The sequence below is a fragment of the Solanum verrucosum genome, unplaced genomic scaffold (assembly GCF_900185275.1).
Source record: "Solanum verrucosum unplaced genomic scaffold, falcon-dt-bn FXZP01000102.1, whole genome shotgun sequence".
Lineage (NCBI taxonomy): Eukaryota > Viridiplantae > Streptophyta > Magnoliopsida > Solanales > Solanaceae > Solanum > Solanum verrucosum.
Window position 1 is genome coordinate 2,399,304 of NW_026019930.1, and position 27,897 is coordinate 2,427,200.

A 27,897-nucleotide genomic window follows, 5' to 3' on the forward strand; every position below is an offset into this window, starting at 1 on the left:
AAATAGATTGTCATTGATCGGGTGATTAATCTAACGTTTTATATTCATAAGATTTTCCATTTATTCAAATAAAAAAATTTAATTGTAGTCAAAACTCTAAAAGGTTCATAAACTAGAAAACAAAAAAAAAATCATTTAATAAATAATTATCCCCTCCCCCCACCCCCCAAAAAAAAAAAATCATCGGCAAAAAAGTGCGAAGAGTTCCATTCAAAATTTTATGACTCGTTTGACATTACTAACTTTTATAGTATTAAAAAACTTTATTATCTTTTTGAATTAATATAATCATCTATAATCGAGAATGATCAATGCATAAGATTATAGTTTGCTCAAAGGATCCGATATTCTTTTTTTCTTTTGAAAAATAGAACTATAGCTGACATGAAAATATCATTTGAATTGATTGAATGATTTTGTAAGTGAATTAGCAATAATTGAGTGATCACTTGAAGGGAAAAGAAGCTTTTTAGATTGTCTTGTGTCTCAGAAATAAATTGTAGGGCCAGACTGAATCCGCGTGTAATGGATTCACATGGCTACCTCCTCCGGCCCTACCCCGCATATGTTGACGTACGTATCTACAATCAAATTAAATCTCTTCTATTATAAAATAAATTTGAGTGACTTTCTAAATAAAGTTACGTTGAGTGACTTTTTTTGAAATAAATGTTCACTAATTTGAAAATTAATGTTTGATAAATAGTATATAACATGTTTTCAATCTGTTTTTTACTTTTGAAGTTATATTAAGATACATTCAGGCATGAACTTTACTTCAAATATCCTTTGTAAAATAATATCTTTCGTAAAAAGTATAATCAGACCCAACTCCATCTTCAATTCCGAACTTTATAAATATCAAACTAAGTAAAAATATATTGAAATCTATTATTCAACGCTACCTCATAATTGAAAAAACGAAAAGGAATTCACAAATTTCTTAATGAGGATAATTTTTTGACGGATTACATAGACGTGAACCTCATGATAAAAAATATTTTTAAAAAGCTATTCGCATTCGATGCTTACATTAAAATCATATTAATTGAAACTTAATTGGTATTATTTTAATTTTCCTTTTCCCCTTCTTTCACCTCCTGAAAATTAAAATATTACAAGCAATTTGCATATCAAACACCACAATAGCTTTTGAGAGCACATTCAAGTCTTCTATTTTCCTCTTTGCTAAAGAACTTTAGATAATCAAGATGATTGAATGAGTTGAATAGTAAAGGGTGTTCTTCATCAACAAGCTCTTTTGGTGTTTCAACCATTAGTGAATCTTCCATGAATGAAAATTGTGCTATGGAGTATCTTGCTCCTATTTCTTCCCCCATCATCACTCTATGATGTGGAGATTTTATCCTATTGTTGCTCCATGCCTATTATCCAACAAATATTATCAAATATAAAGACAAGAACTTTTATACACACTTAACGTTATAAAAGAATTTTTACGTTATCAGTATATATTTATCTGGTGTATATATGTACTAGGTTACTTATCGTATTATCCACATTGATAATTATTTCATAAATATCTACTATGCTTCTTTCATTTATTTTTCCTACTTACCTTTTAAGTTATTCAATTTAATATTACTTATAAAAATAGGAGGTAGAATAAAAATTTGAATTTTATGAATTTTTACTTCTATAATAGTGATATCTGGTATTAGTGACGAACGAGTTTGCATTTAACTTTTATATATATTTTAGTGAACTTGTAATACAAATATAGAGTTTGAACTAAAGCTATTGAGTTTGATCAATTTCATACATTGGCTTTTAGCTCCGACAAAACTTTTACACCTTAAGTAATTAAAGAAGATAAACTACTAATATTTTACTGACACGTGATGTATTTATATATTATTTCATTTGTTTTAATTTATATGTGTTTTACTTTTCCTTTTTCAATTTGACCCTAATAATATCGGAGATTTATCAGGACCGCAAGATATAAAAAGGGCATTATGTATTTTGGTACGATATTCACATCTCATTTTTTTACTTTCTTTAAATTTTGTAGTAATCAGTTAAATTAAGACACATAAAATGAAATGAGATCGATACCATGATCGCGTCCCCAGCCATGACGACGATGGAGGAAGGGGAAAGCTCAACTCCAAACCACTGTCCATCTTTCCCTTTGATCTCCAAACCATTAACTTGATTAGTCTGATGAATTGTTGACATGAAGCTCTTGTCTGTATGAGCAACAAATCCCAGTTTTGCTTCTTCTACTTGTGCTTCTCTATATTTCATTACTCTAGCTAGATAATTCACTGATTTGACATGTGGTTCATAGTATTTCTCTACACCATAGCTCTCAAAAACCATTTTCACCACCATTTCTTCTAATTCTGCTGCTGCTTTTGAGTATGCTAGCAATGCGTGGCTAACAAATCAAAATTAAAAAAGGAATACAAGGATTAGTGATCAAGACGTAACTTAAATCTCAAAAAGTAGCTCGTATAATTGTCCAAGATCATAGATGTGGGACTATTAATACGCCCTGACATGCCTAGACATGACAATTCAACTAGAGTGTGGACAAGATAATATGGGGCCAACATATCTGATTCTAAAATCATGATAAGAAAATGGAACTTGAGCTGAACTCAACCATCAAAAACTAGCTAAATATTGAGATTCGCCCAAGACTAATGAGAAGTTATTATTGTTTTGATTTATTTTCTTTCTCAAGGAAATTGGAATGATAAATAGTGAATCATTCAACTATATACATATATTTCAATTTCAATCTTGGGTAGGGCTATTTCTAACTCAAAAACTAGCTCAAGAGTAATGGATTATCCAAGATCATATAAGACACATTGTCATATCATCCACTGATGTGGGACTACTAACACTCCGCACACCTAGACCTGACAACTAGAGTCATATAGACAAGATAATATGGAAAGGCCCAACATTGAGTGAAACATGGATATTTAACTGTATGACTCTGATATCATGATAAGAAAATGAACATTCAACCTAACACAACTCCAAAAACTAGCTAAAGATATGAGATTCGCCCCGGACTATACATGAAACAAATTACCATTACCGATGTGGGACTATTTAACAAAGAAAATATTACCTAAAATCATTGTTTCCATTAGGCCACATGAAATTGGTGAAATTTTGGATACCTTCAAGTGTATTAGCATTATCAATGCCCATACTCTCATAAAGAGGAATAAATGGGATTTGGCCAACATAACCATACAAAGGTTTACTAGACTTATTTTGTACTTTTTTCTGAGTTGGAAGATCAAACAGCTCTTCTAGTGCTTGAAAAACATCATCATGGATATTTAATGAGACTTTATCATATAATGCTACAAAACAACCATACTCTTCAAGAGCACAAACAACTTCTTTACTTGCTTTGGACCATGAATTTGCACCTGGTTCCAAATTCTCCATGGTGAAATCAATAACAGGAAGTTTGTGGGAAACTGTTAGAGAACCCATGGATTTTTTTTAATTTACTTTTTTGTCTCTTAATTAATTTCTTGGAATTGATGTGTGTGACACATTAATCCACATATCTTATATAATGGTCTTGCTGATATAGGATAAGAATATTGGTTTGTCATAATATCAAATGCTGTTTTTGGAGTCATATGACAAGGAATATTTATTTTAAAATATATATTTTTCAGGACCATAAGTATGGCGCAAGATTATTATTTTATATTTGCATGCGGGGAGGTTGTGGTGTATGATTGTATGCAAATTATACTTCTATCTTGAATAAGATAGAGTGATTGTTTCTGATAAGACGCTCGATTCAAGAAAAACAATTTCAAAACATATTTGAGAGGGACACATTATTTAATTTAGTGGGTTCCTACATGACGAAGATAATGATTTCAGATTCAATATAATAAGAGCAATGTTAATTTACTAGGCTAGCTTAGATATCAGTTGGAAGCAAGCTTGTTTAAGCTCATTTAACCTTTAATTAGTAATTTACATATGCACTTTTGATCCTTTGACTATGCATCATCACAAACTTAAAAAATTACTAAGGATTTTCTTCTTGATGAGATGGATATTAAAAACAGTGCGAAGTAAAGATTTTCTTTTTGATGAGCTCGATATTGAAAACGGTGTGAAGCTCATATTGACAGGCCCAAAATGCAAGCCCAATACATAAAGCCCATAGCATTAGCCCACTGCAGAAACTAGAAAAACATCCCACATCAGTAAGTAAGTGAAGATGCAAATGGCATGAACTTGTATATAAGGAGATCAAACGCCTCAGCATAACTCACGCAGCCACGCAATGAGCACATAGCGAACTATTCTTTCGCCTTTTACTAAAGAATACCGTGTGCACGTTGCAAATAGTGGCATACGCCTATTTTTAGAGGGGAAACCCCAACAATACAAGTTAAAATTTTTGCAATATATCTGTTTATGTTAAGTAAATAGCCCTAACGATCACATCCACAATTTAAAAAGTAACATGCCCAACTAATAGCAAAACTAACAAAAAACATCAATTGTTGTCATCCCTTTAATCTGATAGTGAAGATATTCCTTTAGATCAAATTTCAGTAAATCAATTTGTTTTGATGTACTATCTCTGTTTTATTAATATACATATCCAAGACATCATCATTGATTATACATTAAATATACACAATTACACATTATTTATTTAATATCGATACATTATAGATACATTATTTATACAATATCAATACATTCTAGATACATACAATCATTTTGGTTGATTTTTTTTGTCACTTGTACATTTACATAAGAAGTCCTTTGTTACCGGGTTGGCACATTTATGCCAATTTGGTCATTCACAAATCGCAAGAATGGCTTATTTTATGATGGTGTTTAATTTTTATCCCTCAAATTTATGGTCTTTACTTTTTGTCCTCACATTTTAAATAACAAAAATAGTGGTTGAATAAAAAAATATTCACATGGTTTAATTTATTTGTACTTACTTATAGTTATAGGCTACGTTCTCTACTCTAAACTTTTGTAACATTTTAAGACAATTTATTCATACAAACTAATGTTGATTGAGGCTAAATTTTCTAATTAAAATTTTGCCTTACGAAATTAGGTCATATTTAAGATATCTTTGCCATAATTTTTTCTTAAATAAGAAACAAGAACAAAAATTAAAGACCATCGATTAAGCAACAAAAATTAAAAATCACTCGAAAATAGGAAATTTTCTCAATCGGCCCAAACTTTGTTAAATTGACCCAAATAAGAAGCTAGTGACCCGGTCCAACACGACACATGCTCTTTTCTCTCTCCTTTGATTCATCGGATTCAAGTAATTGAGATCAGGATCGTTTTGTGTGAAAACCATCAATAATGGCGGGTCCATCGAGCTCATGGTCGCGAGCGTTAGTTCAGATCTCTCCGTACACCTTCTCCGCCATCGGAATTGCCATTGCCATCGGCGTTTCAGTGCTTGGTGCTGCTTGGTAAACTTTTCATTTATTACTCCCTAGGGTTTTCAATCAATTTTTTTTATCAATCTAATGATTTCCGTTGGAATTATGAAATGTTTTAGGGGAATATATATAACTGGAAGTAGTTTGATTGGTGCTGCCATCAAAGCTCCTCGGATTACCTCCAAAAATCTGATTAGGTAATTTGCTTTTTTTAATTACTGCAGCGTGAATTGAGAAGTTTGATACCAGCAGAAATTGCTAAAATTCATGTATTTTGTTTTGTTTGCCATAAAGTGGAAATGAATAGGTGTATTAGGCTATTAGATATACTAGGGGATTAAGCTGATTATTGGCTTTGATCTCGATCTTTGCATAACAATCCCCTTTATTATCATCCATTGCTAACAATTCATGTTGTTTTTAAAGCATATAAAGATTCTGTATAACTAGTTCGTGAACCAAAAAAAACCTTGAAAATGTCACCATGCATGTTAAAGTGTATAACATGGATTGATATTTGGCTTCAAGTCAGAGTAATTTTTAATAGATGTATTGTTAGTGCGAAATGAGAAGAGTAGTCAAGCTTAGGCAGACCAAAATTTCTAATAATGTGTTGTTTTACCTTACTCTTTACTTGCCTTAGCACCACATATGTTTGTATCAGAAATTTTGCTTGCAGGTTATGTTTTTTATTCTGATGGTAGTTTGATTCCAAACTGTGAGCTTAATTAGTCAGTTTGCTCTACCATTATTATAGCTCTGTTTAGCTAATAGTGTAATCACTAGGTGCTGTCAGCCAATGATACATGAGTTTGACAAACTATTCCGTGATTGCATAATTTTCTATTTGGAAACATACTCTCATTAAGAGTGGTAATTCTATGTCTGAGCTTCATTTGGTCAACTAGCCCATTATACTCTCTGCTATCTTCATGAACTTCTGTTTACAATCTTGTCCTGCCCTTTATGACACATATTTTAAAGTTATATATAAGAAATGTTATGCCCTGATGAGAGAACAGAGATGTATGGTTCTGGGGTATTGGAACGATTTCTGGCCCTTGGCTTAATATGCTTGTGTACTATATCTATAAGCAAGTTTGAAGTCAAAGGCTCATAGTCTACCGCATATGCATAATGCCATTATTGATGATTCTTATCTTTAGTTTGTTTCCAGTCCTATTTTGTGCAATGTCTCAAAAAGTTTCTTCGTCAGTGTAATTTTTTGTGAAGCGGTTGCTATATATGGTGTTATTGTGGCCATCATTCTTCAAACAAAGCTCGAGAGTGTACCTGCCTCACAGATTTATGCACCAGAATCTCTTAGAGCTGGCTATGCAATTTTTGCTTCTGGTATCATTGTGGGCTTTGCCAATCTTGTCTGTGGGTGAGTTTGAAATAATTTTCTCCTTGTACATGGATTTCCACTAGTGGTTTTAAGTTTAAAGCAATGTTTTTTCTTCCCTTTAATTATTATTATTCCTTTTATTTCTTTTGAAAAGGTTGTGCGTTGGAATAATTGGAAGCAGCTGTGCTTTATCTGATGCACAGAACTCCTCACTTTTCGTTAAGATCCTCGTGATCGAGATTTTTGGTAGTGCACTTGGGCTGTTCGGTGTTATTGTGGGAATTATCATGTCAGCTCAAGCATCTTGGCCATCCAAGGGTGCATAAGCCTTCACATTATGTGCTTGTCATTAATTTCATAACAAACGCATTAGTCTTGGCCATCCAAGTCTGTGTGAGTCTTTGCATTATGTGTTTGTTGTCAGTGTTTAAATTATACTGTATTCTGTATTATATGCGTTTGCACGAGTCCTTTTTTGTCCCTTTCTTCTTTTTGGCCTTCCACAGTTGCATTTTGATGTGCAATTACTGTGTCAACTTCTTTTGTTAGTCTGTTCATTGATGTAATTTTTCTTAATAAAGCTATTGAGTACTAGTTCATCTACTCTATTTCAAAAATTGTATAACTTACTTCCATTTGTATTGGATGGCCCCATCCATAGCATTTCACGGTTCATTGGTAAATAGATTTTGATCCTCCAGCTTACCTTTTCAGGTGGCCAAATAAGGCTAAATCATATTTGTTTCATTGCATCATTTTGCCAATGAGACTTGTTTCTTATTTCATGACAAGGATAATTCCTTGTTCCTCCGTACTGCCCCCCTCATTAGTGAACACTCATAGTCATAGACAAGGTGCATCGGGTAACAGGAGAACGAGTGGGAGGAAAGTCGAGGATAATGAGAGATTTATGGTATAAGAAGCAAAGCAAGAGCTGCAGTAGGCATTCCTTTGTAATAGAATCATCTCATATTAATGAATGAAAGAAATCCTTGTCATGGAAGAGTTGCTGAAAAAGTGATATGAATATGCAGAGGCTGATTAATCTACCAATTCCAAAGACCCCTTGACACCATGTTATATTTGTCATAACAAGCTAAAAGGCCAGATTCTAACTTCTTTTAACCATCTGGCTCAAAAAGTTACTGTGGAGTGTGGAGGGATGATGAGTAGTTCAGCCTCTATTCGAATTATGTTAGTGGCTTTCGCTTTTGCCAGATCTAGATCTGAGTTTCAAATTTGATTATAGCCGCATTCAGAAAAGCGTTCATATTTCATTGCTTTTCTCATAGCACAGGGTCAAATATCAACCCATGCCCTTGCTTTTCGTACACATATATACACTACCTGGAAATATATTTCCCAGTGAACCTTGTTTGTTTGATAGCAATTATTTTTTGTTTCACAGGATCTTTGCCAGTCTTGTCCACCATTTTGTTATACGTATTCATGCCCATTTATCAGCTTTACAAGTTGCAGTCCATACATGAATTATTGTACCTTCATGTTACAGAGTAAAGTAATGATATATGTCAAGGACTAATGGACAAAACAATCTTGAAAAAAGTTTTTTGAATTACAAGACTAGAAATGTGTCATAATTTTGAAAACTTTGTGCATTATTTGTAACTGGTATGCATGTTGTCTTTTTTAATGGAAAACAATTTCAAATCCTTCTTTTAGTTGAAAAACTTCCAAAGATGGGGAAAAATGTGATTGGTAAGAATGTTTTGTCTTTTAAGAAAAACTTAAGGCTGCGTTGCCAAATCTACATATTATCAGTATGAATGTTTGTCTAGTATTTTTGCCAGCTTATACATTATATTCATCAATAGCTAGAGAGGACTTCTTTATAATGGGTTGTTTGACTCTAAATACAAACTCATTAATTTAGCATTACATATTTAGTTCGAGACTTTAAACCGTGAAAAACTATCAAAACTTCAGCAACTCTTGTACAACAATAGTTCATAAATAAGGTATCAAAACATTCTACGGTGTTGCATTAATAAATTGCATAGCTCTATGTTCTTTTTATGAGTAAATACTTGCGATTACATGTTATTTCAAACTCTCAAATATACATGATTTTACAAAGATCCACTGCTATGATCGATCAATCAACAACAATAGTAACTATTTTTTCTTAATAATATTCCTCAAACATGATACGGACAATCTTTTCATGTTGAGTATGAGTTATTTTTCGCAAAAATAAGTTTTATATTTTAATAAATCGGAACCATACTTGAAATTTGAAATCCTATTGTTTTGAAATTTCTAATCGAGATTGAAGTTAAAATTGAAATTTTCTTCACGATTGATAAATAAACACTGATTTTAAATCAAAATGCACAGGAATTATCATTCGCTTGCCTTGAAAATTATAAGCAAAAGAACATTCGGTTATATCTCAAATCGCATGGCCAAACGCCTATTTAATATTTAGTCCAACGCCGATGAGATAGATGGTAACCAAATTTTGATTACCAACTATAGGTTGGAGGGGCTCTGTTTCTCCCTTGAAGAAAAAAAAACAGTACTGTTTGAACAAAAACCTAACTTCACGTGTCCTATTTAATAGCTCTTTTTCATAAATCAATGAAAGAAAAGTTTTGTTAATTTACTCTGGTCAAAACTCTATATTTGTTTTAAAAAATTCATTTAATATGTATTAAAATATTAATTTAGCTGGAACTACGTAATTTAAAATGACTAGATTAATCCTAAATACAGAAATTTCAAATTCTGATGCCGTTAATAGCACGTAAGCTCAACATAACAATACAATAATTATAGTACTAGAAAATTTCATTCAAATGTACGTTCGCTTGATTTTTTGATAGAATTGATTAATAGTGCATGCAAATAAAAACGTACGTCCCAATTTGTGTCCTACATATACCATAAAACACATGCCCTACATACACCTATGCCATCAGAAATGATATTATTATTTCCAGAGGGTACACATAATGAAGTACAAGTATATGTTTAGGCAAATATTAATGTGGTAGGTGTAACTTATAAGAGTCATTTTCTCATTCTTAATTTGCTTTGTTATTTGATGATCTTCTTTTTGAAAACCCAATCCATCTGTGGCTTTATATATAACCCTCTAGTTGCATGTAAAAATTTACATCAATCAATCGAGTGTTTACATCAAATTATATAAATCTATTTATCATAATTAATCAAGTAATTTGATGTTTAGATCCTCATATATTGTAGTACTTCACTTGTAAGGGTGTTTTGGTATGGCGTTTCCAAATTTTTTTATGTTTCATCTATTAAAATATTTTTTTAGGAAAATAAGTTTCTTAAAAATAAGAAAAACGACATATATGATGTACATAGGGAAAATAAGTTCCATAATTAAGTGAGATTTCAAGTTAATTATCGCTCCTCCCCACCTACCCTACACCCCCACTCTCCACCCCTCTACCCCAATAGTATTTTACTAGACTACATATATAAATAATCTTGTAATGATATATTTTTTAACTTACTTATCAAACACTACAAAATACGTAAGAAATTGGAAAACATTTTTCTTCAATACCAAGCACACCCCAATTAATGAGTTATACCGAAAACCATCTCTATACAGATACACTATTCTTCTCAAACCTTACTTATAGAACGACTAGACTAAGTATGTCATTATATGATTATAAAGGATCAGGACAGGGCGGTATATGACAATAGCAGGCAAACCAACAGAGTCTTTGATCAAAATATACAATTCATCATTCGTAAGTCAACCCAATATTTTTCCAAATGGCCAAAAAGTGTGTGAGTTATGGAGTTTCTTTATCATATGGTTGGTGGCAGTAAACGTCCACATGAAATATTAGGTATGGCAATGGGAAGGTACTGTGGGGAACTTTTATTTGTCCACCATATTATGTAAGAGGAATAAAAAGTACTACTATTTATATTATAGAAATATAATATATAAATGAATTTACGTCAAACGTCGTATTTATAAAAATGAATTATTCAAAAAGAGTGAGATAGATTTAGAATTATCTACTCATGAAATTAATTCGGATCGAGATCAAACGGAATCACTTTGATTCGAATGGGAGAATTTTGCGATGATGAATTATGAATTAGTTTCTTGTCAAGATCCATTAATTGCAGTCCAAGCTTACCCACACTTTGATCAGCCTTTTCTTACGCACGAAAATGACAAAGATGAGTCAAACTTTTAATTAGGAGTGGGCGTTTGGTTTTTCAGTTCAGTGCGATTCGGATCTTCGGTTTTCGATATTAGAAAAGTGTGCACGGTGTATCAAATCAAACTAATTCGGTTCGATTTTTTCTACTTCGATTCGGTTTAGTTTGATGTTTTAAAATCAATTTTTTGGTGTATGAAAAATAAAATGAGGACAAATTCAAAGTATAAGATACTTTAAAATTTAAAAGTATGTTAAGGAATAATGTGTTTCGTCCTGAAACACTTATTGTGCTAACTAAAAGACTATATTTACATTTGTCAAGAACATTGTGCCTCCAATTACTTCTCGAGAAAAAAAAAGGACGAAGACAAGTTCCTTTGCATAATGTACATGACAAAAATATGTTTTGGTTCCTCTTGGAAATTAATATTTGAAGTTAACTATTGAATTGTACATTTGTTGCTTCTTTGATTTGTTCATGAATGATTTAAATGTTATATTTTTAGTTAAGAGAATATCCATAAATATATATATATATATATTTATTTTTATTTTTTTTATTATTTTTTTTATTTCTATTTTTTAAATAAAAGTTCGATTCTTCGGTGCACCGATATTTTAAAACCCTTACACTGAACATCCAACAGAAGAACCAATTTTTTAAAAAAATAACATCAACATCAAACCGAAAATTAAAAAACGAATTAGTTGAATTCAATTCAATTTTCAATTTTTCAATATTTATGTCCATCCTACTTTTTACCGAACGACATAAATTAATGTTTTGTCAAAGTTTGATGGCATGGCATTGCATGTTCTTTTCCTTACGATTTTCAAAGAGTTTGATGACTGGACTTTTCTTTGGGGGTTGGCAAGTTTTGGAGTCATCACCCAGGTTATGAAGTCATCTAATTTGGCAAAGCATAAACAACGTGATCTACCCATACGAATCTTGAAAACTAAGGTTCACATTTGATGTGATTTGAAAAAAGAAAAAGTTTGAATATATTCATGCGATCGTAAATTTGTTAGTAAATTTCATTTAAATATTTTTATTATATACTTGTTTTGATTGAGCATCTAAATACGTGATAAAGTATTTTTATTAGTTATTTTCGGCATATATTTTGAAAAGGTTTTTGTTATTCTTGAGATGTAGATAAATTGACCACTTAAAATACGTCAGTTTCTTTAATTATACACATTAACCTCAAAAAATCCTACTCCCTTCATTCCATATTAAGTTAATTTTTGAGGCATTTTTCATTTTCAAATTAACTTAATTATTCAGTTTTCAAGACTACTTTTAGAGTGTTCTTCCAATTTTACCCTTCATTAGCTAGTATTGGAATTAGTGATTAATTAATATTTAGTTATTTTAATCATAAATTTGACAATAATTAATAAGGGTAAAAATGAAAAACTAGGTTCAATTTATGTCTTAATCTACTTTTCTTAAAAGGTGTGAAACACCTTAAAAATTAACTTAATATGGAATGGAGGGAGTAAAACATTAGGCTTATTGAAATTGAGGTTGATCAATGTGTATAATTAAGGGATTGAGATAAAATGGTTTATATCGCTAAGATATCCCATAAATTGTAATAGGCGTTTGAGAACACACACATAATCTTGTTTTTCAAAATTTAAATAAAAAATGTCTAACAAGATCAACATTTGTTATATATTGTGTTTAGATGCTCAGCTGAACCAGACTATTAATCGAATATTCTAAAACAAATACAATTGTACATATAATATCAAAATGTTCTCTATAAAAAATTCATACTCAAAGCTTGAATCGCTAAGGAATGCTTACTGCTCCAGTGACCAGTGCTATTTTTGGTGTTTCTACTGCGGTCTGCGCATGTTACTCCTTTACAAAAATTAAGAGTATAATTAATGCAAATATAATTGTTGAACAATTAAAATAAAATAAATAGATATTATTTCCATTGCAAAATAAATAATGTTTATTAACTTATTCTTAAATAAATAAATATCTTGAAAAAGAGGTAACTCTTAGTAGTTTTTTGTTATGAAAAATTCTTTATATTTAAATAAAATTAAATTTGAAAAAAATATTATTATTATATCAAATATCACTTCATTTGAAATAATATAAAAAAAAATAAAACATCACTTATTTTAAAACGAACAAAAATACACACCTAACTATCACCACTTATTTTAATACGAACAGAAAAACACACCTAACTATCACCAACCCATGGCATGCCGCCCAGGGGCGGCTCTAAGGCATGGCCAGTGAGGCCATTGTCTTAGGCCTCAAAAATTTGAAGGCCCCAAATTATTTAAATTATTGTTATTGATTTTATTATATGTTAATATAATTTATATAAATAAAATTTTTATGGTATATTTATTATTATTATTTATTTGAGAGTATTGTTTACCAATAAATTCATAAAATCTCATAATCTTTTCACCTCATTATTTGATATCTTTGTTTTAACTTCCGATTTTAAATTTTATCCTTTTTATATAAGAACTAAGTTATATATGTGATAACATAATGAATTTTTGTTTCAATCTTTTCTTAAACTGCGTGAACACAAAAACATTCATACACAAGTTTCCTTTTCATTTTAATTTAATTTATTATATGAAAGTTTTATAATTTATTTTAGATATTCACCAATAAGTGCTACTTAATGGAATGAATTATATCATTTAAATTGATCAGAAACTTGATAAGGAGGTGTATATATTTTTGTTATTACTATCCATACTCAAAACCTTAACTATTAACTTTAATTTAATATATTATATGAAAGTTTATAATTTATTTTAGATATTCACCAATGAGTGCTACTTAATGGAATGAATTATATCATTTTAAAAATATTATATCATTTAAATTGATCATAAATTTGATAAGAAGGTGTATATATTTTTCTTACTATCCATACTTAAAACCTTAACTATTAAGTTAATGTTCACTACAACAAAAACAACTTTTAGCGGCGATAAATAGACACATTAATAAAGAATGCTAAAGTTTTTACCGGCATTAGTTAAGTGTCATTAGATTCAATGTCGCTAAAGGCTTTAGGGACATATACAAAGAGTGTTAATTGCCGCTAAAAATACATATTTAGCAGCAATTGAGCTATTGTTGTTAATTAATTGCTGCTAAAGATCATTTTTGATGTAGTGGTTTTTTTATTTTTCTTATTTGATGATAGCCAAATTAAAATTTCAATTTGAGGTTTGAAGCTTAACATCGATAATCCATCACTTTATTTTTTTTACTCTTCTTCCTTCTTTTTTTTGTGTGAAATTTGTTATTTTTTGTCTTAAATAATTAATCTATTGTGTAGAAAATAAATTTTCTTGTTAGTGTATAAATTTTATAAAATAAATTTAAGGGCCTCTTAATATGATTTTGCCTTAGGCCATGAAATATGTTGAGCCGGCCCTGATGCCGCCAGAGATGTAGTATTAGTTATAAAGGTGTTTAATATTGCCTCATTAATAAAACAACTACAGCATTTATTCCAAAAAAAAAAAAAAAAAACTTCTATACGAAGTAAACGTAACATTCTGTTTTTCGTTGTTGCATAGTACTTTATCGATTCCAATTTATGTGACATATTTAAATTTTAAAATTTAAATAAATTTATTTTTGTGTGTAAATCTTTTATATATTTTTTAAATATTTTAAATTGTTAATTATTGTGATTTATAATATTTTTTATATAGCTTACAAATATATAATTTCATTTAATTTTTTTAAAAAAATTTCATATGCAAATTCCTAATCAAGAGGGAGTAATATTGTTATTACTAGTTACTACTAAAAGAAAAATAAGTAATCGTTCAGTTTTTATTTGTTTTGTTGCGTGACCGATATGGAGTTCCTTAAAATCCTAAAATGCGTATAGACTTTGGCTATAACTCTCTCATGCATTACTCCTCCGTCTCATATTAGTGTCAATTTATCATTAGATATTTCTTTAATAAAATAAATAATAAATATTTTTAATACATATTTTATTTCAAAACAAGATTAAGCTAAACCTTAGGAATGGGAGATGATATTAATAAACCTCATGTAAAAGATTGCTCATGTCATACATTAGAGATCATGAGGTTTATATTTTTACCGTAATATATGTACAGTGTTTTGTTGACTAGATTCAATTGTAAAATTTCTCGATGCAAAATAAAATTTAATCGAACAATAAATTCAAAATCTTTTTGAAGTTTTGGTCTAGACCGCGATCCTCTGATGGACCCCACTTCCCCTTCAATTGCAAACTGCGAAACCAACGGTCACGTTCTTGGGTTTATGATCCTGCTTATTTGCCGCCCACGTTCCCCAATTACACCACTCCTCATATTTTGTTTCCTATATTACCCTTCCCATGCTTCCTTCATTTATCCAATTTTACTTTATTTATTTATAATTATTTGTTCGATTTTTATTGGGAAAATGTATAAGTACCCCCCTAGACTATAACCGAACTCTCAGAGACACTTAACTAAACTAAGGTTCTATTATCCGCTGAACCCATTTTTTTCTAATTTTGTGCACCTTTTGGCTTACATGGCATCCAAATATCTCTCACGCACCTCAATTGCGTGGAGTCACGGAGTGTGCCATGTAAGACAAAAGGTGTACAAAATTACAAAAAAAAAAAGTTTGGGAGGATAATAAGACCTTATTTTAGTTAAGGTGTGTTTCTGGATTTTGGTCATAACCTAGAGGGGTACTTGTGCCTTATCCCATTTTTAGTTGATACTTCATCTTTCGTTTTTGTCCAAATTGTTTTTCTTCTAGACGAATACGATATTGAGATTTTTTACCGGAACGCGATTGGTTTCTAAGATCACTTCCGGTCCTAGGCTTTTTATTAGTTAGTCCTAGTAAAGCCCCCAGGCGTCGTATTTTTTTGAAACGAGGTCCTCGGTAACGCGACATAAAGACTCCTTATTCTTATTTAGTATTTCGAATGAATTCTTATTTCTATTTATTTTTTATTGAATTTTATTTTACAGAATAAACCTAAACTAAAACTAAACTGAACTAAATGAAGCGAAGTTTACTGAAATAGTGTACTTGTACTATAAATACTATAAAGAAAAGAAGAATGGGATGAATTAGATAAATATACGGAACCCCTTCTATTATATATATATAATTCTTTGCTGACATAATTGGAAGTTCCTATAATAAATTGATAGCTTTTGGAAAAGGAGGAAGGCGCAATTTCAATATTCTTTGATTTCAAAGGAACATTATCAATCATCTAAAAAATGAAAAAAAAAATAGGGAAAAGCCGGCTATCGGAATCGAACCGATGACCATCGCATTACAAATGCGATGCTCTAACCTCTGAGCTAAGCGGGCCCACATCACAGAAATCTTATATGCATAGTAATTGACTAAACTACTGGAATTGGAAAGCAAAAGCTTTGTGTCTTCTTCTAGTAACTGAGTTTTTTCTCGGATATCATTCACCCCCAGGTTGGGAATTCGCTATACGCTCTATCTATAACGAGGTTGGAGTTGTTGCGAATGAGCAAACTATAACTATTCTTGTTTGCATCCTTCCAGTAATTTTTGATACATGTTTTAAATATTGGCTTTTCCGTTATTTAACTAGTCTGTCTCCGTCAATTTTACTGATTTATGATTCAATAACTGAATGATAAAGGATCCATTGATATTAATCTAATCCAATTAGAATGCTTGGTACTTTGTAGTTGTACATAAGCAAAGTATTGAAAATCATATTTACTCTTCCTATTTCTAACCATCGGGAAGATTCATCCTAGATTATTCCAGCAAATAGCAGAATCGTGGCTAGGGAACTATACTAGCGACCTACCCAATTTATTGTAGAAATTTTCGCGATCAATGATTGGACCATGCAAACTATCCACTACACTAAAAAATAGTTATCAAACAATACTTGTTCAGTTTGAAAAATCAAGAAATAATCAAGAGTTTGAGACATCTTAATATGTCATGTTGCGAGAGTATATCTAAGTTTAGTTAGTCAAGTAGATAAATATTTTTAACTATGTTAATAATTTTAGAAACGAAACTAATAATTTACATCAAGTTTAAAGATATTTTCAACACTTTTCTATTTACTTAACTATATTACTATATTTACATTTAAATAATTTAATGAATATAATATAGTTGGACCATTTCCATACCAAGTTGAATTAAAGTACTAGTACTAACATAGTGTGGAGTGGACTGTGTCAATAGGACATCTAGGCCTAGTGTACGATCCCAAAAAGTGCATTTAAATAACGGTGCGAAAGCTTAATTCTGTCCAAAAATGGTCACGTTAGGTTTCATTGTCAAAAAAGAAAAAAAGAGAAAAAGTAAAGAAGAAAAATTGGAGGCAAATCTTTGGAATATACACAAAAGATACTTATTACGATTAAATGTAAGGGCAAAACAGTCAATGACAAAAGCTGCCACCTAATGTAAGGAATAATTCAGACTCAGAGGTACACACTTTGTATTTACACATCGATTCATTTTTATTTGTTATATTTTGAAATGAGTAATTTCCCTGGATAGTCACTCATGTTTGGGAAATTACCTTGGAATATCACTTATGTTTGTTTTAGGACCACAATATCATCCAACTTTACCTCTTTTCCTCAAAATATACTTACACAAAAAAAACATTATCCCTCTCCTAATAGGATGCCATGTCACATTATTCCTTTTTCATTATTAACATTTTTTTAAAAAAAATTTAGACAACCCATTTTACCTAGTAAAAAAAATTTACATAGCCCAAATATTTCAACCCTAGTTCTAGAGGATTAGGCGGCAAATCCAAATATGAGCTCCTCCGATTCTTCAAGAAAATATGTGGCTTCCTCCGATTTTTCAAGCGAGATAATGTTTTTATATGGGCACTAATGGGCAATGGCACCTTTTTGTTGAGTCCGGAGCCAAAAGTGCAACTTTTTTTCTTTAAAAAATAAAAACGGCACATCAAAAAAAAATTTAACCAAAAGGGCAAAATCGCTCCTAACGAAGCGATTTTGTTCTGACAAAAATTGACGCCGCTCCGCTAAAAGAAATAAAATTTGCTGCTATAACAGCGTTTTTATATTAAAAAAATTAAAAGCAAAATAGCAGCGATTTTGTTTAAGAAATTAAAAAAAAAGTTTTGAAGTTAAATCGCTGCTATAGCAGCGATTTTGTTTAAGAAATTATTTTTTTTTTTAAAAAATCCTACCCTTGCAGAGAATTTAATTAAAATTAAAACTGAAGCCAGCGATTTTCATAAAAAGCTTTTTTAAAAAAAAATCTTTACCCTTTCAGCGATATAAATGAAGATTAAAAAAAATAAAAACTGAAAATCGCTGCTTCGGCAGCGATTTTTTTTAAAAAAAACTTGTTTTTTTTTAAATGGCTGCCGCTGGAAATTTATGTAATTTAAAACTTGTTCTTTATGTTTTTTTTTATTCCTTAACAAAAAATCGCTGCTATAGCAGCGATTTCACTTTTAATTTTTTTTTTATATAAAAAAGCTGCTATAGCATCGATTTTAAAGAAATAATGATTTTTTTTTTGAGAAAATCGCTGCCAAATGCAGCAATTTTTATTTCTTTTAACGGAACGGCGTCAATTTTTGTCAGAAGAAAATCGATCCGTCAGGAGGGATTTTGCCCTTTTGGTTAATTTTTTTTTTATGTGCCCTTTTTATTTTTTGAAGGAAAGAAATGACCATTTTAGCTTCGGACTCCCTTTTTATTGATATTTTAATTCATTAGAGTAATAAGGTAACCATATTGTCAAACTACAAAAGATATAATGTTTTTAAAGAATTTTAAAAAATGTTAATAATAAAAAAGAAATTAAAGAAATGTTAATAATGAAAAAGGAATAATGTGACATGGCATCCTATTAGGAGAGAGATAATGTTTTTTTTTTGTAAGTATGTTTTGAGGAAAAGAGGTAAAGTTGGGTGATATTGTGGTCCTAAAACAAACATAAGTGATATTCCAAGGTAATTTCCCAAACATGAGTGACTATCCAAGGAAATTACTCATTTTGAAATAGTTATTGATATAACTATTTATAAAATTATCTTATTAAATGATGTTTAGTATTCAATCTTGAAAAATATATATTTAATGATCAGGATAAATATGAAAAAATATATTTACATTTTCTTTATATATCAAAAGTGTGACAAGTAAAACCAAAAATATTTTTTTTAAAAAGTGGCAAATAAAAGTTAATGAAGAGTGTATTTATTTATTTTATAAAAAAGGAAATAGCCACTTAAGTAATGACGAAATAAATAAAGAAATTAATATCAATGTTATTAAAATCGAAATCACCCTACGAGTTTGACATTGCAACTAAAAAGTGCTTATTTTTTAGAAGTGTTTTTCTTTATTTTTTTAAAAAAATGTGCTTTGGAAAAAAATAATTGTGTTTGGCTAATTCATTTGAAAAAGGGTAAGTTTTAATGTACTTTTAATATTAAAATTATTTTATAGTAAGAAACAATTTTAAATATCTATTACAAAAATTTAAATAAAAATTTATTTTAAATAAATTTAAAAATAAATAAATAAATAATAAATTATTATTTTTAAAAAAAAAAATATATATAAAAAATTTCAATCAATATTATACGTAAATTAATTAATTAAACATTAATATAATATTAGCATGAATTAAATATAATTAAAAATATCAAGCAAAATAAATTTAAAAACCATTCCGCAAATTAAATCACTACATAGGATAAATTCATCACAAAATAAATAAAGTCCTTCATATTTTAATCCAACAAAAATATAGTTGTTATCTTTATTTTTAATTATGTAAAATAAAATTTAAAAATTATTATTATAAAAATAAAAGTATCTTGAATGAAAATTAACCAAACTTATGAGATATGCTAATTAATTAATAAGAGATATATTAATAATATGTATATATGGAAGGGATATTTTAGACTTAAAAAAATATTTTTCTATTTCTATTTTTTATTTTTTTTTATGAAGCAAAATATTTTAGCTTCTTGCCAACACGAGAAAAATATCTCCACTTCTATTTAAAAGCAATTTAAAAATTTTGTCAAAACACATAATTCTTTGAAATAAGTACTTTTTTTCAATTTTCAAATATACAGTCAATGTAAACATATATTTTTATTTTCTTTATTATATGAGATAAAGGAAACAGATGGAAAATGAGGTAGTGAGAATCTAATTTGAGATTATTTCAAATAATTTAAACTCATATTTGTACTTGCCATTTTTGGAGCTTCATCATTAATTGAATGGACTCACGTGATGCCAAATCCTTCGACCAAAAATATTCAGCTATACGCTCTAATAAAGAATCAAAGGAAGTCTTTTTTTTCTTTTTATAATATTCAAAAAATATTTAGTTCGAAAATTTAATAAAAATGTAAAATTAGAAATTCACCATGTTGCTATAAATTGACTCGAGACTAGTCTCAAGTTCAAAACTCCTTGTCTGAGACCAAAAAGTTGGCTTGCTGAATCAAATTCATTGCTTGAATTTCCTTAAAAACTTCTTTAGTCTATATTAAATGATAAATTGATTTTTTTTTTTATAATTCAAAATAAGTGAATTACTCTTTAAAAAAAAAATGTTGAGTTTTTTTTCTTACATATTTATACTTCATTTAATGAAGTTGTTAAAAAGGTAATAGAAAAAAGTAACATTAAATTTAAACCCTTAGTATTTTATTTTTATTTTAAAAAAAATAACATTTAGTTTATTTCCTTAAATATTCTTTTAAAACAAAATAAAATAAAATTTATGTCCTTCAATATATATTTTTAAAGATATGTCATACTCAAACAATTAACTTTATACATATAAACTAAAAAGAATACGATTTATCTCTCCTATACAATTTGTGGAGTTATTTCACACACAAATACGTATTCCCTTGTTAATATATTAAAAAAACTTAGGTAAAAATTGGATGATTTTCTCCTCAATAAATAAGGGGGAGAAATTTTTTTTAACTAGTATAGCAAAATACAAGTCGACGAAGGGGTGGTGCAGGGTGGGGGGCACAACACAAGGGGAGAGAGAGAAAAAAACAGTTCTAAAAACTCCCGGCGATAAACCAAAAGTCTCCTCTCTCTACATTTTTTTCAACGGCCGGAGGACGACAGAGAGGAAATTCATTTTTGTAACCGGAGAAAATTGTTTACTTTTTCTCTTTGTAACTTCATATTTTCATAACGGAGACCTCACCCGGCCTGGAATACCCAGACTCAACATCGTTGCTGACCGGCGTTTTGTTCGCCGCCGGCGAGATATGGCCGTTGCGCCAACTTGTCGTGTGGATTTACCTAGAACGTTATATCGTATTCGATCTATTATTTCAGGAAGCCTTACCTGAAATATCTTCCAGGCCAATATTGCATTGGGACTTGGAATTATGATAATGGGTTCCGGGGGAAAAGGAATGTTGGAGAAGGTGAAGAGGTTTTTGAAGATTATATATTTTATGGTGGCGATGTTGGCATCATTGTTGGTACTATCGGCGCCACTGATTGTGGCAATTGGGGATGTTTTGGTACCAAGTGTGTTGATTTCGAGCTTTACATGCGTTAAATGTTACAGTTTTAAAGAACATTTGCATAGATATGCCTTCAAAAGCTCATTGACGGACATTCCTATCGTTTCTATCATGAGATCTCTAATCATCACCTGTATGTGATTGTTTTTCGTTTACGTTTCCATTTTTTTAACAATGTAATTCTATTTGTTGTTTTCTGAATAATGATAGCGAGATAGCGAGGATTGTATAGTGGACTTTTAACTAGTTTGGGTTTCTGGTATTGTGTTCTGATGAATAATTAATGCATACTGTATATAATTCTAACTGCTGGTTTTAGATTAAAGCTTGTTTCCAATTTGCTTCGGGTTTTGTGTTTCTATCTGGTTCAGTTTTCAACTAGTTTTTCTGCTTCGAGTTGAAATTTAGGTATTTGCAGATATACCTGGAGCTTGATGTTGTATATTTTGGCTTTGCACGTATAGTTCCCCAATGTAATATCTTATATTTGGTTTTAATTTCTAAACCCTTTTCATGATGTCCCTAACATGTTTTCGTGTAAACTTTAGCAACGCCCTCCCTCCGATCAACTTCTACCTAGGAGACCAACAGTTGCCTCAGGGTCCTTACTACTAGGCTATGGCCCCATTGATATGTTAGATAGTTGAGTTAGATTTATCTCTATGGCTTGAGTTTCTTCTTCAAAGGTCTAATAATTTGTCAAGGTTTACTCTTTTAACTAAAATAGCTAGATGGGATGATCTGAATTTAACTTTTTTTAATATTTATTGACCTTTTTTCGAGTTTATTATCTGGTTAGTGTTTGCTATAAGACTAATCCATTTTAGTGTCTGATGATAGGTGTTTATTCTTTATGTGATGGCCCTGCTCTTTCACATGGACCATACCTCGGAACGGTTACATTCTGTTCCATCATTTCTGTCATTCTTCTTTCTATCAAAGCTTGTGTTTTCTCTGTCAATTCATATCTGGAGGTTGAAGCTTCATCTTCTATCTCAAGGCAAAGGCTTCATCTGAAAAAGTCATGGGGGATGCCTGTGTTGTTTCTTTCTTCGGTGGTCTTTGCTCTTGGACATACTGTAATTGCTTACAGAACAAGCTGTCGAGCAAGGAGGAAGCTTTTGTTTCACCGAGTTGACCCAGAAGCTGTAAGCTATTATATGCCCTATGCTTAGTAACTTTTACTCTTCTTGGATATGCTTCCCTGGAATCAATTCTGTAACATTCACAGAATGGGCATGCTCTTTTCCTAACTAAGTTTTAATTAGAGGTTATCTATCAATTTACTATTTAACTGCATTTTATTTCCTAGGAAATATAGATCATTGAGATTATTTATGTAGTCTGTTTTCTTGATTTATTAGTGACCTTTTAAAGAAAAGGTACAGTTATCTGAAGCCTTTAAGTTTTTGAGAATTGGTTTCCTCTACAATTACAGGTTCTTCCTTGCAAAGTTGTTTTCTCTGCATACAATAAGGTACCACGATCTCCAACTCCGACAGGTAAAACAAGAACTGAGAGTGATATGAGGAGAAAACTTGCAGGATCGGCTCACGAGGAGGGGGAAGTCCCTGCTATATTACTTGCTGATGTTGACAGTTCATTCATTTCTTGCCTTGGGCTCTCTGTTCATTACAAACTTTGCTTGCCTGGCTCACCTTACCGTTCTTTGTCTTCCACACCTTCTTCTGCTAACCCGTTGCATGTTTTGTCAAAAAGCGATTATCGTATTCGGAGGAGCCAGAGCACTCAATTCCATACCCACACTCTCTCTATGCCTCTTTTAGATGTGTCTCCAACTTCCCCAGTTCTGTCTGAAGAAATCCCTACTTTTTGCCTAGATGAAACTGGTGAAGAAGATGATGTTGGTAAGGTGGGATGTTCATTCCCGATACGAGATGTTGAAGGGAATAATCAGTTTGGAATTGTTCTAGTGCATGGTTTTGGAGGTGGGGTTTTCTCTTGGAGAAATGTGATGGATGACCTAGCCCAACAGGTAGGTTGTGCAGTCACAGCCTTCGACAGGCCAGGATGGGGATTGACATCTAGGCCACGTCAGAGAGACTGGGAAGAGAATCAATTGCCTAATCCCTACAAGATTGATAGCCAGGTATTCTAATGCTTTTGATTGTATGTTCTAATGAAGTTTGTTGTAAAATTTAGCATGAGACCAAACTATAGAGCTTACAGCAATTAATTAAATGGAAAAGAAGTGAGAATGTCAAATAGCAAGAGCCAGAAAGTGAGGAAATTTCTGGGTTTTATGATTTAGGGGATCGTTAATTTTTGATATTTTAGGCCTTTCGTTAAACTGTCCTATTTTTTACTTTTCAGGTTGATCTGCTTCTCTCGTTTTGTTCGGATATGGGTTTTACTTCAGTTGTACTTGTTGGCCATGATGATGGTGGATTGCTTGCACTGAAGGCTGCACAAAGAGTTCAATCATCCACTAATTCAATTAATGTGAGTTGACCTTCTTTTAGTTAATGTGTATGACTTTTTTTTTAGTCAATAAATTTGATAAATGTGAGTTTAACTTTTTTTCTCTTTTCCTAAGTCGATTAATGTGTATGACTTGCGACTCTGCTTTCTTCTTGGCATGTACCTTTGTGTGCTTTACTGTAATCTGAACTGCATGAGCTGAAAACTTGATGAAGCTATGATTTAATGAATAAGAATAAGTTCCCAGTCAAGGTGCTTGGAAGGTGCCAGGACACCAATGTCATTAAAAAACAATTAGGAAAATGTCATTAGTCCCATATGTTGCTCAAGCAATTTCTGTTCCCATAGTGAGTTTCTAACCTATATATTGCACTGTTTTATTTTAAGAAAATTGATATGAAGCACTTTAGGATCAGTTTTAAATTAGAGTTGCAGGTAAATGATGTGCACCTCCTTTGCATGTGTTCCTGAGTAATATTAATCTTCCTGATTATTTTTTGCCTTCTAGGTCCATATTAAGGGGATTGTATTACTGGATGTTAGCTTGTCAAGAGAACTGGTTCCAGCCTTTGCGAGGATATTATTGCGTACTTCTCTTGGAAAAAAGCACTTGGTGCGTCCACTGTTGCGAACAGAAATTACTCAAGTTGTTAATAGACGTGCATGGTATGATGCCACCAAGTTGACAACTGATGTTTTGAGCCTATACAAGGTATAGAATGTGTTCTTGCTGTTTGTTTATTTATACTAGGTAATGATCGCTCTTCTGGATTGGAACTGATACTATTTGGAATAAATTTAATGTGCTCCTTAGTTTCTCTCCAGTCGGACATCTTGAATTTCACACCTATGAACTAAACTTGATTTTGCTTGTGTTAGCATATGTTTTAACCAGGATGAACTAAACAGAACAAATGCTAGAAATTAAAAAGTTAAAGTAAATACTTAGATTTTCTGATTTTAAGGAAAAAAAACCCAGAAGATTTGATCTATTTATATTCTCTCATTATGATATTAACAATTGACTTTGGTGGGATGCGGGTTGTGCTAAGAAAAAGGAGAATGGAGTACAAAATGCTCACTGAAAGTTTGGTCTGTCATATTCAAAGAATTTTGTTTCTGCATTTGCAAATGCTGGGACACCATTTTATGATGTATATGAGGTTACATCTTTTCTATGCTACTGTTTTTTGATGTAAGAACTTTTTTGGTGCAAAGTTCATAAGAAAACGGAAAAGACAGTGAAAGTTAGAGAGACTTGCAACTTGATAGAGGCCATAACGGATGCATCTACACTTATTTCACTGGGATCGTATAATATATGTACCTAGAGTTGAAATATCGTAGATGAGAATAGTTTGGCTGGTATGCAGGACAAATATATCTTCCCCTGTTTTCTTACGTTGAGTACTAGATGTCAAGTTGTTTAGTCTTACACTTTCGTAGATTATGATATGATCATGATATCATCCTTTCTACTTCTGTGTGTAATCAGGCCCCACTATGTGTAGAAGGATGGGATGAAGCACTCCATGAGATAGGAAAACATTCATCTGAGACAGTCCTCTCACCAGAAAATGCGGCACAATTGCTAAAAACAGTTGAAAGTTTACCAGTTATGGTGATCGGAGGAGCTGAAGATGCACTTGTATCTATAAAATCTGTTCAAGTGATGGCATCAAAACTTGTAAATTCTGTAAGTTCTCCCTCTCTCATCAAATTTGATCTTTGTGGTGGTAGTCTATTTTATATCATGCTCTAGCTTTGTATGAGATAAGAGTCGGGAAGGTTATTTCTTCTAAAATTTTCTGTTCCAGTGTTCTATGATTTTGCATGTATTTTTCCTTAACCTCATATTACCCGTTTAGGTGTTTTGTGCAACATGTTGGTTCTGATGGGAAAACCAGTTGAGTTAATTTTAGAAGCTGAAATTCTTTTCCTCTAGGGATATTTTGGTTTATTATAATTAAATCAATTTGATGATGCGTGCTGTTACCATATGGGGTTGAAAAATGAACTGTTCAACAGTTATTTGAGTTGATCATTCTTGGTGATGAAAAGCCTGCTTTGTTCTATGTGGTAATTCAAAAGTGATATTCTTGTCCTTGTGCTGTTTTGGGCTTTTGGCTTGTTTTTGCAATAGAAGCCCAATTCTTTTAGATAGATCAGTGAGTGATTAGCTCGATCCTAGCTAGTAATCGTATCTCAATAATCCTAAAGAGTCAAATAATAAATGCTTTTATTTTATGAGAGTCTTGCCTCTTGACATTATGATGGGGTTTTTTTGGAGTATATTCTTAAATATGAAAAGTTCCCTTGACGTTTAGAAAGAAAAATCTTTGGGAAAACAATATTTTAGCACTTCGTATGAGGAAAATAAAAGAATTAGGGATTGTTTTAAGACTAAACAGAGTAAACCACAAAAGCAAGAAATACTGTTTGCTTTTAAGCCACCCTATTACATCTATTGATGCACAAAGCAAAAAATATGAATTAAATAATTTTGTGAATGCTTACCTCTTAAAGGTGGTTTCGGAAATTCCATTTTGTTGAAGTAAAAGAACATTCTGGTTCTAATGTTAAATAAAAGATTGAAGACACAATATGGGATAACATACTATGGGAAAGATGTTTAGAAAAGAAAATGGTTTTGATGGTTGAGTTGCCATATCACAAGTAGACGCATGCAATCAAGTTTGTGATTTTAAAAGGAGTGTATTTGAAACATCCATCATATAAGAATGTGTATTTACTTGGTTTACACATGGAAACCCTACTAACCATCTCTCGAAATTACAAGAAAAAGAAAACCGCTTTCCAGATTTCCCAAACACAAATGTCAGATTGTTCAAAAAGTGAAAAAGTATCATTTATATATTCCACAGATTTATTGCTTGTAATGTTCACTTTGTCTCAAAAGCATATGTATAGTATGTCTCAAAAGCATATGTATAGTATTGCAGCTCCGCTCCATGTCTTATTTTGTAACTATTGTAAAGTTTAATGTATTTGTGCATGGCACAAAGAAGTATAGATATTTTCAACCTTTAGAGTAGAAATTATGTACATCTTTTTGCAGTCACAATAAGTTTAGACTTAAAAAGTGCAATTTCTGGACACCATACATATTGTATGCTGTTCCTGGTAACTGCAAAAATTTGAAGCTTACTCCTGCAAATCTGACAATGATCTCCACTTACTTACAGAGACTGGTTGCCATATCGGGCTGTGGACATCTTCCACATGAGGAATGTCCAAAAGCATTGCTAGCAGCTATGTCGCCATTCATCAATAGAATTTTAGTGGAACCACAACAGCAACATCAATAGGATGCTCTAATGTCAAGTCGCAAGTATTTATTCAACTGAGCTTTTTGCCCCCTTTTTTCACATATATCTTTTGTAATTTTTCTTTTCTAAAAATTTACTCAAAAGGTAGAGAGGTTCAAGTCCACCTCTCCTTTTGGTAGCTTTAATTGTGAATTTGCAGCTCGAGTGTTAGAGCTTTCTCTACCGTCCCTCCTTCCTTCTTATTTCTGTTTTGCAGATTCTTGAACTTGGTTTTGTTTTCTGTTATCTACCACATAAGAGTGGCGATAACATCTTTGTACACTTTCTTTTTTCTTCGGAACAGTGTAGCAGATTTTCTGCTGCTAGAATCTCTCTTATTTGTGAAAAAAATTCTTGAGTAACAGTATGGTTGAATACAAGCACACAGTTATTTCTTCTCCTTTGTGTTTTATACGTGCTTGCCATGAAGGAGGACATGCACTGATGTATTTGGTAACAAATCTGAGAATATCAACATTATTATTTGTGCCTTTTCTATGACCCAACACTTACATGCCTTATATAATGAAATTGTATACGATTATTATTTTG

The 27,897-nt window shown here is 31.2% G+C and overlaps 3 protein-coding genes, 1 non-coding gene and 1 pseudogene across 4 annotated transcripts; 3 read left to right on the forward strand and 2 right to left on the reverse strand.

Annotated features, from left to right (window-relative positions):
• Window positions 1-1,091: 1,091 nt before the first annotated feature.
• On the reverse strand, window positions 1,092-3,551 carry LOC125832403 (2-oxoglutarate-dependent dioxygenase AOP2-like). Its single transcript, XM_049511551.1, has 3 exons — window positions 3,113-3,551; window positions 2,080-2,404; window positions 1,092-1,385 (listed from the first exon to the last, which is right to left on the reverse strand). Exons 1-3 carry the CDS (start codon window positions 3,487-3,489, stop codon window positions 1,134-1,136), a joined length of 954 nt encoding a protein of 317 aa, XP_049367508.1. The 5' UTR covers window positions 3,490-3,551; the 3' UTR covers window positions 1,092-1,133.
• A 746-nt stretch (window positions 3,552-4,297) lies between these two features.
• LOC125832841 (U5 spliceosomal RNA) lies at window positions 4,298-4,403 on the forward strand (annotated as a pseudogene).
• Window positions 4,404-5,290: 887 nt separating this feature from the next.
• Window positions 5,291-7,427, forward strand: LOC125832650 (V-type proton ATPase subunit c''1-like). Its single transcript, XM_049511853.1, has 4 exons — window positions 5,291-5,480; window positions 5,570-5,647; window positions 6,667-6,837; window positions 6,953-7,427. The coding sequence occupies exons 1-4, from the start codon at window positions 5,368-5,370 to the stop codon at window positions 7,122-7,124; spliced, it is 534 nt and encodes a 177-aa protein (XP_049367810.1). The 5' UTR covers window positions 5,291-5,367; the 3' UTR covers window positions 7,125-7,427.
• An 8,859-nt stretch (window positions 7,428-16,286) lies between these two features.
• On the reverse strand, window positions 16,287-16,359 carry TRNAT-UGU (transfer RNA threonine (anticodon UGU)). The gene has a single exon. It is a non-coding gene; the product is annotated as a tRNA-Thr (tRNA).
• A 4,657-nt stretch (window positions 16,360-21,016) lies between these two features.
• LOC125832215 (uncharacterized) lies at window positions 21,017-27,506 on the forward strand. Its single transcript, XM_049511368.1, has 7 exons — window positions 21,017-21,707; window positions 22,415-22,722; window positions 23,013-23,684; window positions 23,909-24,037; window positions 24,525-24,728; window positions 25,512-25,712; window positions 27,223-27,506. Exons 1-7 carry the CDS (start codon window positions 21,434-21,436, stop codon window positions 27,343-27,345), a joined length of 1,911 nt encoding a protein of 636 aa, XP_049367325.1. The 5' UTR covers window positions 21,017-21,433; the 3' UTR covers window positions 27,346-27,506.
• Window positions 27,507-27,897: the final 391 nt, after the last annotated feature.